The following is an 11,997-nucleotide window of genomic DNA, read 5'->3' as shown; positions in this document are numbered from 1 at the left end:
TTGGGAGTTTTATAACTCCTCCTGGTTTACTTAGGTACGACTTAACTTGTTTCCAACATAATCACTATTGTCTATCACATAACCAGCAATCAAGTTGTGCGAGTTGGGATACTCATGCGTACTCTCTATTTTTTCATTATGCCTAGCGTTGTTATGATGTGGCGGTATTGGAAGCCATTTCGCCGCGTATAATCTTGCCTTTGATATCCACTCGTTAAAATTGTGGTAAGTTGCCACGGAAGTCGCGCACGAAAGCGATCGTTCAATCGGTAACGTACCCTATCTACCTGTTTGTCTTATTAGGGTGAGGCTTAAAGAGTTACATATTAGACTGATTCCACTAGTCCCAATAGTTGTCATAATTTTTTCTTGTCAGAATAGAAAATGGCAGGTAAAGCGGCGTCTAAATATGATACAAAGTCGAAAAATTCTAAAGGATGTAGAGAAATACATGTTTTACATAGTGCCAGAATTTGGCGAAAATGACCAGGCTAAGACAAAGTATTCCCAAAGTATTTGACATATCTTCACACAGCTAAATCAACTTGGCCCTCACCAAGATATTTCATAGCTTCATTTCAGGTATCGTCCCCTGTTCTGCAGCGATATTTCAAGACTGGGAAAACCACTACAACACAGATTAATATATTTTAACTACTATTTTATATTATAATTAACACAAGTAGCTCTATGCACCGCCTTCGATGTTGATAGATAAGGATTCCGCTCCTGACGAGCCTCTTGCAGCCTCTTTATCTCTTGTTGCTTCCTCTTATCCGGTGCACTGCTCAAAAGATTGATCATTTGATTGTTAGGCCAAACTTGACCATAGTCGCGGGATGTCTGCCTGAAGCAAGCAATCTGCTCGGCATCCGAACGCATGTGCGGTCTTCCGTGCTCAAACATAAGGTTATAGGATAGACCTTGACGAAGCATGTTTCGCTCCGCTGGATTCTCAGAAGGGGCGTGGACGCATTTGTGCGGCATTGCGCAGGGCTGGATAAAGCTCGCAGTATACTCTGAGTGCTTATTAATCGGCTTCGACAAGCTATTACGTGCCAATTCAGCCCCAATACGGTCTTCAACGTAGTTACCAACCTTGACACCAGTAGAATACACATTCTTGTGTCCACAGATTCCATAGCCAAAATCCATTGTGCTAGCTCTACTGTCAAAGAATGTAACCTTCTTAATGCCTCGATATTGATATTCGTCAAATGCAAGTCAACTTTCAATTCACTCAAAATAGTTAAGATCTACAAAAGCCGTTGGCACGACATTGTAATATTAGCTTTTGTTTCTTAGTTGCTATCCTTGGCGCCATGTGACGTCTGGCACTTGATAAAGGTAAATGGGCGAAGATCCTTTCGCCGTCATGAACGGTACAGTTGAGATCACTTTGACCGGTTTCCATTGAGCAATCTGAAACACATACGTCACTACACGCGTTCCGGGACGCAGCTTTGTTTGCAATGCATTGGCGAGTTGCTCATGTGGCAAGAAGAACAATACAACAACGTCTACATCATTCATTTCAACGTCCATAAAGTCGGCATGCACGATCTCAACTCGTTCGATTAATGTTGTGGCAGCAAATGAAATTTTGTTCTGTTTTACATCTTGCTCGTGACTTCCAATAGATTTCATCGCTTCCTGGTTTGCTCGCTCCAGAATTCGACGCTTTGATAGACCCACGAGAGCTTCGTCAAGCTCAACGCCTCGAGCTTTTTTGAGCTCTAGACACTGCACCGCAGCTTCAATGACGACGCGGCCATCACCACTACCGATATCAAGCATCGTCTCACCGGGTTGTAAATTTGCTACCTCCAGCAGTGCATACACAGCTTCAAGCTTTGCGGGCACGAACGGAGACCAAGCTAAAGCAATTGAATACGAATATATTTATTGTCATGGTACTGAAAGGTAACAAATAATCGTACGCAAATTGTTACGTGCGCGCTCTGTATGGATTCGACGACTTTTATTGCCTCGAAATTGAGCTTGAAGCTTGGTAAAGCCACGTGCAGAGTTTCTCAAGTCCATTCAAGTTTCGATCGTGACGGATACTCGCGTCGCTTGACAATTGTAGCTGTGCATTTTTCTTGCAGTAATTAGTATTTTGATAGTTTCTACGACATAATAAATTGTTTGAGCTAAATGCACGATGCGAGCGTCCGCCAAGTGTGGCTAGCGCGACATTCCTCACAACTGACGCACTATAAGGTACCACAGCATCTTTACCAACAACTTTACGATTGCGCACATGACATTGAGGGTAAATGGAGCGATTTAGATGCTGTGGTGAGGACGCGAGCATCCAAGACGAGTGCTAGTCGCCATAAGTTGCGCGTAGAGACTCTGATCCCATTATTAGCGGCCAACAAAGTATTGCATGTCGGACACAAATGGAAGTTTACGTCGGTTTTGGATGCACAGACGCAGCTTCGACAAAATGAGAACCTGCGCATCAAGATGATCGAATTAATTGACAAAGTTGTAGAGAACGATAAAAGTGAATACGTGGTTGAGGACAACCAAATTGAGAAAGAAGTGGAATTTATCTTACAACGTTTGCCTTTACTGGCCTACTCCATTCGTTTTGGTGATAAATTCGACGAACTGACGCATTACGTGCTCGATGCATTTGGCTCGAGGTAAGCAACTTCTTAAATTGATGTGTTTTGATGTACATACTGATACTGCGCTTCAGTCTGCGTGAAAATGATGAAGAAAGCAATTTGAAAGTTATTCCATTTATGTGCATGGAACAGCAAAAGCTTTTTTCTATTGCTTGGACGACCAAGGATGTGGCAGCAGAAGCCGAGCTAATACGGCAGCATGCAGGTAAACTCTCCTTGATGGGATTGTACAAAAAGAGTTATTGGGAAGCGCGGTTTGAGACAGAAACAGAATTTGATTGGTACTGTGAATACTCACATCTTCGCGAGCTGCTGAGCTTACATATCTCGAAGACAAACCGCATTTTAATCGCTGGTACAGGCACAAGTCGACTTCCTGCAGAAATGGCGCGTGATGGCTATACAAATGTCATTGCGATGGATTATGCCGCAAATGTTATCGAAAAGATGCAAGCTCGCTGTCAGAAGAATAGTTGGGGCGTCCAGTTTGTGGTAGCCGATCTAACACAAATGATGGGTTGGAAGTCCGATTTTGTGGATTGTGTAATCGACAAAGGTTGTCTAGATGCAATGCTTCTTCAGCCCGAAACGGCTGCAATTGAAACAAACTGGAAATTTGTCGCTCCAGTCTCACCAGACGATCTAAATGACGCCAAGAGCAGCATGCACCAGCTAGCGCGTATTTTAAAGCCCAACGGCTTGTTCTTTTTTCTTACATTTGGCAATCCAAGCAACCGAGTGGCCATGTTTGACTGGGTGTCACCACAAAACAAAGACGTCATGGAATGGGAAATTCTACAATGTCTGGAGATGTCACCGATCCAGAGTCAGCACACTTTTGTTACGCGCTTTTATCTATTCATACTTAGAAAGACGATCAGGATATCAATAGCTTGAAAATACGATCTCGCTGTATTGGCTTCAAGACCACGCTGTGGTATCACACCCGCGTCGACCCTAACTATTCCTCATCTTTGACAGGCGGCATGCAACTCATTTCTGCGTATTCACCACCCAAGCTCTGCATGAGATCTTGCCACAATTCTGCACGAGCATTAAGCGCAAGAGTCACTGGTGCATTTACAGTGATCCACGAGCCCTGTTTTATTTCAGTATCTAATTGACCAGAAGACCATGTCGACATTCCGCTTATGAATACCAAATCCGTTTGCTTTGCAGTTTCATCGTAAATAGCCCTTGCAGCTGCATCAAGATCTACGCCCACAAAGAGACTAGGATCATCTGCCATCGGAAAGTTTGATGTTGACAAGCGCTGACCGCCAAAATCTGCCCTGCCATGTAAAACCTGGTCACAACATCAAATGAGCTCGCACTTTTCAGTGTATGCATGAAATCGAAGTCACCTCTGCGTTTTTCATCGACACTGGACCTCCCTTATGTACAGTGCTTGTTGCAAAGGCTCGCGTGACTCGAGACGGCACCTGAAACACCCGGCCTAACGGCTTTTCCATCACTTTATTAACAATAAATCCCTTCGACCCTTCTGGGGTATGTTCCGTCAAAATGACGACTGATCGACTGAAAATTCCATTCAAGACCGGATGAGCAAGTAGAAACATTCCCGACGCAGCATTTCTGCAACAAGGTAAAACGCATGATGACGTATAAGTCGCTTTATTCTTCATCACATTTTGAACGTAATGTCGTACTCTGCCGATTGCGCATCGTAGAGAGTGTCAGTATCGAAAGGAATTTCAAACGGAAGCCTTAATGCCTTAGCTTCAGCAATCGTATCATTAAGTGCTCGTAAAGCAACAAAAGCGGTGTCAATGCCATCTACGTCGCCTGTAGACGACTGAAATTTACGAAACTCCTCACGCACAAGCTGTCGTAGCGTAGGACGCCGAATGTCGGGCAAATACAAGTGACGACCTCCGAGATACCGCACCAATGAGCGATTAAACGCTTCTACATGTGGAAGACGTGCCTTTGATCCAGGAGCGAGGGAGGATTCACGCAGATCTGTTGAAATTAGTGCACGCAGCGATGCATGACTGTCTAGGAGTTTGGCGCCAGCGAGAAGCTCCCGGTACAGCGTCCGAGTCAAGCTCATTGCATAAATTATAAAGTTTTTGGGGTCATAATCGAAAAATAATTTTTTGAAGTAGGTGTGCAATACATAAAATATATTTTTTATTCCCATTTTTAGAGCATCAGCATATGGTTTTCGAGAAGGTTATGAATGATACGTAATATGCCCCTTCTGATTGTAAAAACTTTTCAATTCTTTTTCTACAAGTTCGTATGATATGTAAGTCGGCAAATTGATAATGTACATATATTGTGCAATTTAATAGATTTGTCTAAAGTTTAGTATAATAAGCTGAACCTTCTGATTTCTGGCAAGTGTAAGCCACACGTCTATGGGTAAACCTCCCACTACGTTCATAATAGGGTTGCCAAGCTGAAGAAGATCGCATTGGATGACCTTCAACATTTTATCAATCTTCTTCATCTCAGCGACATTAGGTAATTATTGCCTATCGAGGTACAATCATTTAGCATATTACTTTAATATCAATCTGCAAGGCAATGTAGTCACAGTGCACCAATAAATCAATTGTTCAATCACATCGCATCAATGTTTCTAGTACATTATGGTGAGACGAATTTTGCGACATCACCTGCGTGCTTCGCACTTTAGATAAACTTGGAAATGCTACGTTGTACGAGAACATAACAGTAAATTCATGACGGCGGTGAAGAAGAGCATGCGTGAGCAAATTCTATAAGCTTTCTTTGCAACGCCCCTGCCTCAGCAAAACCCGCTCGAATCGCCAGAGCTTTGAAAAATTTGACGAAAAGCTTAAACATAATCAATTGTCAATTGTAGCTGGCTATATATGGTCTACCCAAGCTATATGAAGGTAGTTCGTTATAAGCTCTAGTTTACCGGTACGCGGACTTCGACATCAGTAAATCTGACTGTGTCAACTTCCCAGACTTTAAGCGAGTAGCCACCGAAATAAAACTCATTCAAGCAGAAACTGCAAACCTAAGCAGAATCTCATGCAATGGAATAGAGTGATATTTCTTCGCCCTTCTGAGCTGCTTAATTAACCAATTGACTGCATTCTACGTAATCAAAAGTCCTTTTGCAATACAGTAAACCAATCCATACGCAAATCGGCGGCCATCAAACCGCCTTGAAGCAGTAGGGTTCATTTTTGGAAAGGCTGCTTTCGTCGCAGCTCTTGCTTACGATGCGCGAAGAACACAATGGCAGTAGCCTTTCATTGGATGAGAATGACGAACTGACTGAATTTTACCCATTGGACGAGGAGTCATCGCAGCCACAGTTGGAAGAAGAAACGTTTGTGAGCACTCAATCGTCGATGGAAAATGGTGGTTCGTGGACGACGTCTCGTGACCAGATCGCGCTACAATTATTTTGGCAAGGCTACGACGCTTACGTAGTGTGTAAGGAAAAAGAGAGTGTGGCACCGTGCTTTTACAATGCGCAGTGTGTTGGACAGACTGCCGACAATGAGTTTGTACAGATCGTTCCGGTTGACGGGGTGCACAGCCGCCACATTTTGGACGATATGCGAGTGCACCTCGTATCTGTCAGCTCAGGCAAGTCCCTGCGCGCCAGCTCAATCTCTAAGTACCTCAAATGGTCGCGCTCGCGCGACCAGAAGACTATGTTTGTAATCCAAATCGGCGATCGCAAGCCGCTTTCGTCAACTTCCAAATTCACACTGACCAGCTGTTTCTGGCCCGATCATTCCATCGGATTCACGCAGAACTTTCCTCTTGGTGGTGGACGTGAAGTTAGCAAAGCCATTGGTTTCCTAACGCTTGAGAAGCGAAAGAATCAGCCTCCTTTATTGTTTCCAATTCGATTCAGAGCAGTGCAGCGTTCAGTACGAGATGACCGAGGGTCCGTCGCCCCCAGATATCGACAGCCCACACCGTTTATAACGGCTACTGAAATGCTATTTATCGGTGAGGACGAAGCGGACATAGTGAGCGACATTCCGTTGGCACGAGTGACATCCCCCCCACCGTCAGGCTCGGGGTCGTCTGGGGAACATGATGCGTCGACTAGCAGTCGCCTTTCTAGTGCAGATGATGAGATTTGGGAGAATTGCACATTTTGCAGTCGTTTGTTTCGAGCACGCAGCGATCTTATCGCTCATATTCGCGATACCCACGGAGAGATCTTACATCGTGTGTCAGTCCCAGGAACATTTTGCATACGCTGCGGCACGCGACGAGATGGCGGCTCATGCTCGCGTTGCGCTTCAGGGACATAGTAAGGAGCTATGGATTTAATATTTAAGTTTGAGTACGACATGCTTACTAAGGATGGCATGGCGTCGCTCGTGTTGATAGGATAAGCTTGTGAAGAATATCATTATATTGTGGTAGGCGAAGAACCATTCGAGCTGATTTTGTAATAACAACTTTTTCTTCATTTCCTGAATTTTTTTTGATGAAATTGCCATTTAAGCCTGATATTAATAGCTGCGGCGATGCATGATAGTACTCGTTTTTAAGGGTCAATCAAATGTCGGCAAATTTATCTCCTCAACGAGTTTTTTGGTCATAAGAACGTTCCAGGAATGTTTGCAGTAGTAAATTGAACAACGAAAGGAACGAGACAAATGCACAAAAGTATGATATGCAATGGCACGAAAGTGTATGGATGCGATAGTACAGTACGTACTCCATTTCAACCACCAGTGGGCCACATCGAAGCTCAAGAAGTGTGTCGTCTCAAGAGATTGCGTTGAAATAAATACTTAACGAGCACTGAATTTCCTTCTTCCTACTGCCTGCTTCTAACAAAGTCTTTGCGACGACATTTACTCCTATCATATGAATTGGCGAGCCTCGGAGAAAGGGGCCGTCCTTGAGGCCGACAACCCTACAGCCATTTTCTCGGTGATGAGAGTATATTCGTAAAGATCGTCATAGCGACTCCCTAGCTATGACCCTGCCGTAATCTCGTCCTGACCTTGACAGCCGTTTGCTCAGTTTGAGGCAATCGCTCTGCTCCGCCTCGTTTCTATTCTAGACGAAAACAAACTTCGTGCGCGTTCCCTCGGAAGACGTGGCGATATCCCCACAACGGATACAAGACGACGTTCACTTCGCCACCACGGTAGCGAGCTCAATCACGGCATGAAGTTTGATTTTAATGCTAATATTAGTTGCTTCACCGTTACGGTCTTCATGCATGCCGGTGTATGCGGGCCTTCCACTTGAACAGAGAGTGAAATAAGCACTAAAATTCGCTCTGCGAGCGATTTTTGATCACACAGATCACTATTTGCGAGGGCTACCGCCAGCATTCTTAGAAACAGTAGTCAAATATATGTTTACCCACCATGAGGAGAATATCTCGTTTTGAACGCTATCGCACTTAAAATCGAGCACATAGCGAAGAAGAACTTTCGCTTGAGCCGTCTCACAGCTGTACAAACCAGCTTTCTAAGCTGTGACGTAGCAAATGCTCGAGTATGCGAGGCACAAACACGACGTAGACGTCAGGGTGAAAAGTTATCATCTTCGATTTTTGCTATATCTGCACTTCTCACCCCGCGAGGCAGCAGCTACAGCTATCGACTATGTCTCAAATTTGCAGCATGGTTGGACCCTATTTGATAATAAAAGCGTGCATCTCCGGGCAAATCTGTCTCTCAACGTGTGGACAGAGTGTGCACCAACTCGTGAACGGCAGCGAGTTCAGGGCAATCTTTCCGATGTAAGACCATAAACACCAAAGAGTTTTTCAAGTGAGGGAACTTTTTAACTTCATCATACCCATACTGTCACCCTGGTGAAATCGCCGGTCCACTGGCAGCTTCATACGGAAACGCGCCGCCCATTGATCATAAGAAATGCTATCAGAGAACGATCCTTCTGCCCTGCCGCTTATACAATACTGGCGAAAAGTCGACACTTTTGAAAAGTCTGAGCGTGCGTTTGATCCTCAGATGGCAATTTTCTGATTTATTCCGTGAGCCACGCCAATTTTAGTGACTCAGAGCCATATCCAATTCCAGAGCAGAAAGTAGCTATGCCACAAAAAAGATTGAGACGCTGCTTTGACTCAAACAGAGCGTTACACATTCATGGATGTGATCAAGCAAGATCTTGATATGCCTTTACAGTTAGTTTAACGTAGAACACAGGAAAGTCTGCGGAATGTTAAGAATGTAACTCAATTTGATTTTTTGTTCCTTGCTTGAACAATCCTGTACGCAAATTAGTCGCATACAGCTCAGGCAATGCTTGTGTAAATAGAACGTCGGCATTACCCCCCCCCCCTTTTCACTAATTATCCATTTGTGTTTCGTCTGTGTATGGCGTCATTATGTTGCTTTTGCACATCCTAACTGAAAGCCGTAGCGTCGCCCACTCAGCGTTCGATGCTAAATCTCATCAAGAAAATTGTGAAAGTGATATTCGAAAGTCAACCAGGTAATCATACCCTTCTCCATCTAAACGGGAGTCACTTCGAAGCGGTCTCAAAGGAACATGGAAGTCAACTGAACCACTAATATAAATTGGGGTGCGCCTGTAGAGGCATTCACTGCGTATTCCAGAGCAAGCTAAATTAGTGAGTCTTTCCGCTGTAGCGCCGCGGTCACTCCGCTTAACTGATCTAAAAAAGTATTTTGCCACGCGATATTCGCTCTGACTATATATCTATCTGTGGATAGTCAGCGGTTGACATATTCAATCGGGTATCTTGTTCATTAGATAAATTCCTTCAAAACTTGATGCAAAGCAAAAATCTCGATCCGACTTAATGGTCACTGGCAAGCCATGTTGACGTAAATCCGTGTTTGGAAATCCATGATAGCTCCACTAGTTTCCCATCAGTAACGGTCCCGCTGTTAGCTGCGAGACAAGCCATTTCGCTTAAACGATACACGAGAACCACCTTACGGGTATTACTGTACTTATATTTTAAAAGACAAGACCACATAGTTGTGGACTGCCGAAACAGCTAGCTGATCAGAGGTGCTGGCTTATGTAGTGAGAGTGACCCTTTTGGAACATTTCACACATGCGCACAATCTTGTGATCCCATACATATGTTGCAGCACCAGTATAAAATGCTCACAAAGTAGCATGAATATTATTTATCAAAGTAGACACCCGAGAGTATCACGTGCCTCGTAATGTATCATGTACTTGTGGTCCTCATCATGCAGTACCATCTTAATCAGATGTCAACTCTGACTTGGTATCTCAGATGATGACAACGTGATGAGCATTTGATTGTGATATTCGATGCCGCAGAGTCAATCCGATGCGTCTGAATTAAACAAATTTGCTGTAGCACGTCTAGAAGCGCTAAAAGAGATTTCATTTGATATTGCACAATTATAAAGTACACGCTTAGTAAATAGCAGTCTGGTGGGAAATTACTAGCTGTCCTAACGCGATGATCTGTACTTCGTGACAATCGTAAAAGGTGCACTGCAAACGTGTCTCTGCTCGTAATATTGTCAATCCGATCATTTGCTTTGAAAAGTATATTATATCATAACGTAAGGAAAACTGCTCTCAGCTGCCCAAGATGAATTTTCGGTATTGAACAAGAGCTGGTGAGATGTAGTATTTTTTGCAGCTTTTCTACTCTAAAACTGGAGCTGAAAAAATATGCTACTTGCCGTTCATTCTGAAAGATGGAATTGCGACGAGCAGAGGGTATGCGTTCTCCAACACCAAACTTGCATCGTGCTGTACACAAAAAACCGTATATAACACCACACTACTCCCTGGTAAGGGTCGATTCAGGTGACGCTGTATTTGTTTTCCCTTACTGAATAAATCTCCAATATACTCCTCGATCCGGGGGCAACACTTGTTAAGGGTGTTTTTTTCTCTACGGCTTGCTATTTCCTCTGCAAAGAAGATTAAGTCCGATTCTTGACGAAAATTGTCCAACTCCTCACAACTCAGCTAATTGCAGATGCTTCAAATATGAGATTATCGATGTCGGATGACAAATCCAACTCATCCTCTGAGGCTAAACGTGTCTTGCAAACATCCCTGTGGATGGTTCTTCGTACAACGTCTGCTGGAGTTAATGATGGAAGACTAAAACCCCTAGGACTGCATCGGTCACTTCAGTCATATTGTTTACCACAAACCTGTAACAATTAACTGCTTAGCTTGGGGGCCGTGCCACAGGGTAGTGCTGCCTTAGTAACACCACTTTATTGTGACAGAGATGAGGCATCCTTGCTGACCTCAGAGACCGATCCTTCTCAAGGATTTCTGCCAAGTTACTCATCTCTACTGACTCTGTGACAGAAGACATCAGCTTATAGCCGTTACCGAATGTGCATCAGCTCTATAATGTGAAATCCACGATATACTATAACTCACTCATATTACAGTAGATGTAAACTTTGGAAACCGTAATCGTCGATGTATCGATAGAGCGTTAGTGAGTCATGATCTCACAATTTCTGGATATCCGACACGAAGTATTGCGCCATATTGATGGTCGTATCATTAGCCATTTTGTAACGGGGTTGCACATACCCTGATAACAGGGGTGTGTGTCACACCAGATGGGCATGGTGTGACCACACCCAAACAAGAATACGGTACGGGGCTGGACAGCTAGTAGTTATACATGTATTCAGATTTTATTATACATATTTAGAAAAATCTATGCAAAATAAAATTAGGCGGGTTTGCCGCAGATAAAAATAAATAAATTCAGTTTTGAATTCAAACCGAAGAGTTAATTAGTCATGGGTCAAGGCTATAATTACTCTTGGAGTAATCGGATTGCGATCCGCTATCCGTGGCGCTAGCCATATCAAAACTCGATGGTCGAGCGCGAGAATGGGAACTGACATGCGGCACTTCGGTCGAAGCTCCGAGGCATCTTGGGCACGGCCCTTCAGATGCGCGTGGAGCGGCACGTTATCCACTGAACGAAGACTGCGGGGTTAGCAGCTTTTCGTCGGATGTTGTCGATAACATCGGAGCTCCGAAGTAGCGGACAGTGAGGGTGACACTGGACGACGCGGAGTGCATGTCCACCCTGGTCTCACCGAGACATATAATCTCTGTACAGAGGCGACGGCGACGCCGTAAGCTGACTGCGAACGCCATGCGTCGACCCTGATCCAGGGTGTGTCTACCGTAGACGACGGTACACAGTTAAACACCCTCGTCAACGGTATGACGGGGGAGGAAGATAGCGACGTCCGCCTCGAGGCTACGCCTGCTGTACATGCTCTTCTTGAGCTGGACGAGATGTCCCTTAAAGAGTTCGGCAGTGCCTTGAAGGCAGGCGATTTGGCCGAAGTGGTCATTGTGCAACCGGACGAGGAGATAAACTCGTCATCGCTTA

The 11,997-nt window shown here is 44.4% G+C and overlaps 5 protein-coding genes across 5 annotated transcripts; 2 read left to right on the top strand and 3 right to left on the bottom strand.

Moving 5' to 3' along the window:
• Nucleotides 1-657: 657 nt before the first annotated feature.
• Nucleotides 658-1,155, bottom strand: PHALS_13207 (uncharacterized protein; the record flags this gene model as incomplete). Its single annotated transcript, XM_024728916.1, has 1 exon — nt 658-1,155. One exon carries the CDS (start codon nt 1,153-1,155, stop codon nt 658-660), a length of 498 nt encoding a protein of 165 aa, XP_024579344.1.
• Nucleotides 1,156-1,308: 153 nt separating this feature from the next.
• On the bottom strand, nt 1,309-2,043 carry PHALS_13206 (cyclopropane-fatty-acyl-phospholipid synthase; the record flags this gene model as incomplete). Its single annotated transcript, XM_024728912.1, has 2 exons — nt 1,309-1,877; nt 1,941-2,043. 2 exons carry the CDS (start codon nt 2,041-2,043, stop codon nt 1,309-1,311), a joined length of 672 nt encoding a protein of 223 aa, XP_024579343.1.
• A 114-nt stretch (nt 2,044-2,157) lies between these two features.
• On the top strand, nt 2,158-3,536 carry PHALS_13205 (Predicted spermine/spermidine synthase; the record flags this gene model as incomplete). The annotated part of the gene is made up of 2 exons (XM_024728911.1): nt 2,158-2,654; nt 2,711-3,536. 2 exons carry the CDS (start codon nt 2,158-2,160, stop codon nt 3,534-3,536), a joined length of 1,323 nt encoding a protein of 440 aa, XP_024579342.1.
• A 64-nt stretch (nt 3,537-3,600) lies between these two features.
• Nucleotides 3,601-4,713, bottom strand: PHALS_13204 (Protein of unknown function UPF0301; the record flags this gene model as incomplete). The annotated part of the gene is made up of 3 exons (XM_024728910.1): nt 3,601-3,945; nt 4,004-4,235; nt 4,310-4,713. 3 exons carry the CDS (start codon nt 4,711-4,713, stop codon nt 3,601-3,603), a joined length of 981 nt encoding a protein of 326 aa, XP_024579341.1.
• Nucleotides 4,714-5,863: 1,150 nt separating this feature from the next.
• On the top strand, nt 5,864-6,919 carry PHALS_13203 (Zinc finger, C2H2; the record flags this gene model as incomplete). Its single annotated transcript, XM_024728909.1, has 1 exon — nt 5,864-6,919. One exon carries the CDS (start codon nt 5,864-5,866, stop codon nt 6,917-6,919), a length of 1,056 nt encoding a protein of 351 aa, XP_024579340.1.
• Between the last annotated feature and the right edge of the window lie 5,078 nt (nt 6,920-11,997).

This window comes from Plasmopara halstedii, assembly GCF_900000015.1.
Source record: "Plasmopara halstedii genome assembly, contig: Scaffold_658, whole genome shotgun sequence".
NCBI lineage: Eukaryota > Oomycota > Peronosporomycetes > Peronosporales > Peronosporaceae > Plasmopara > Plasmopara halstedii.
The sequence above is the reverse complement of the archived record's forward strand: the minus strand, read 5'-3'. Positions and strand labels throughout refer to the sequence as shown.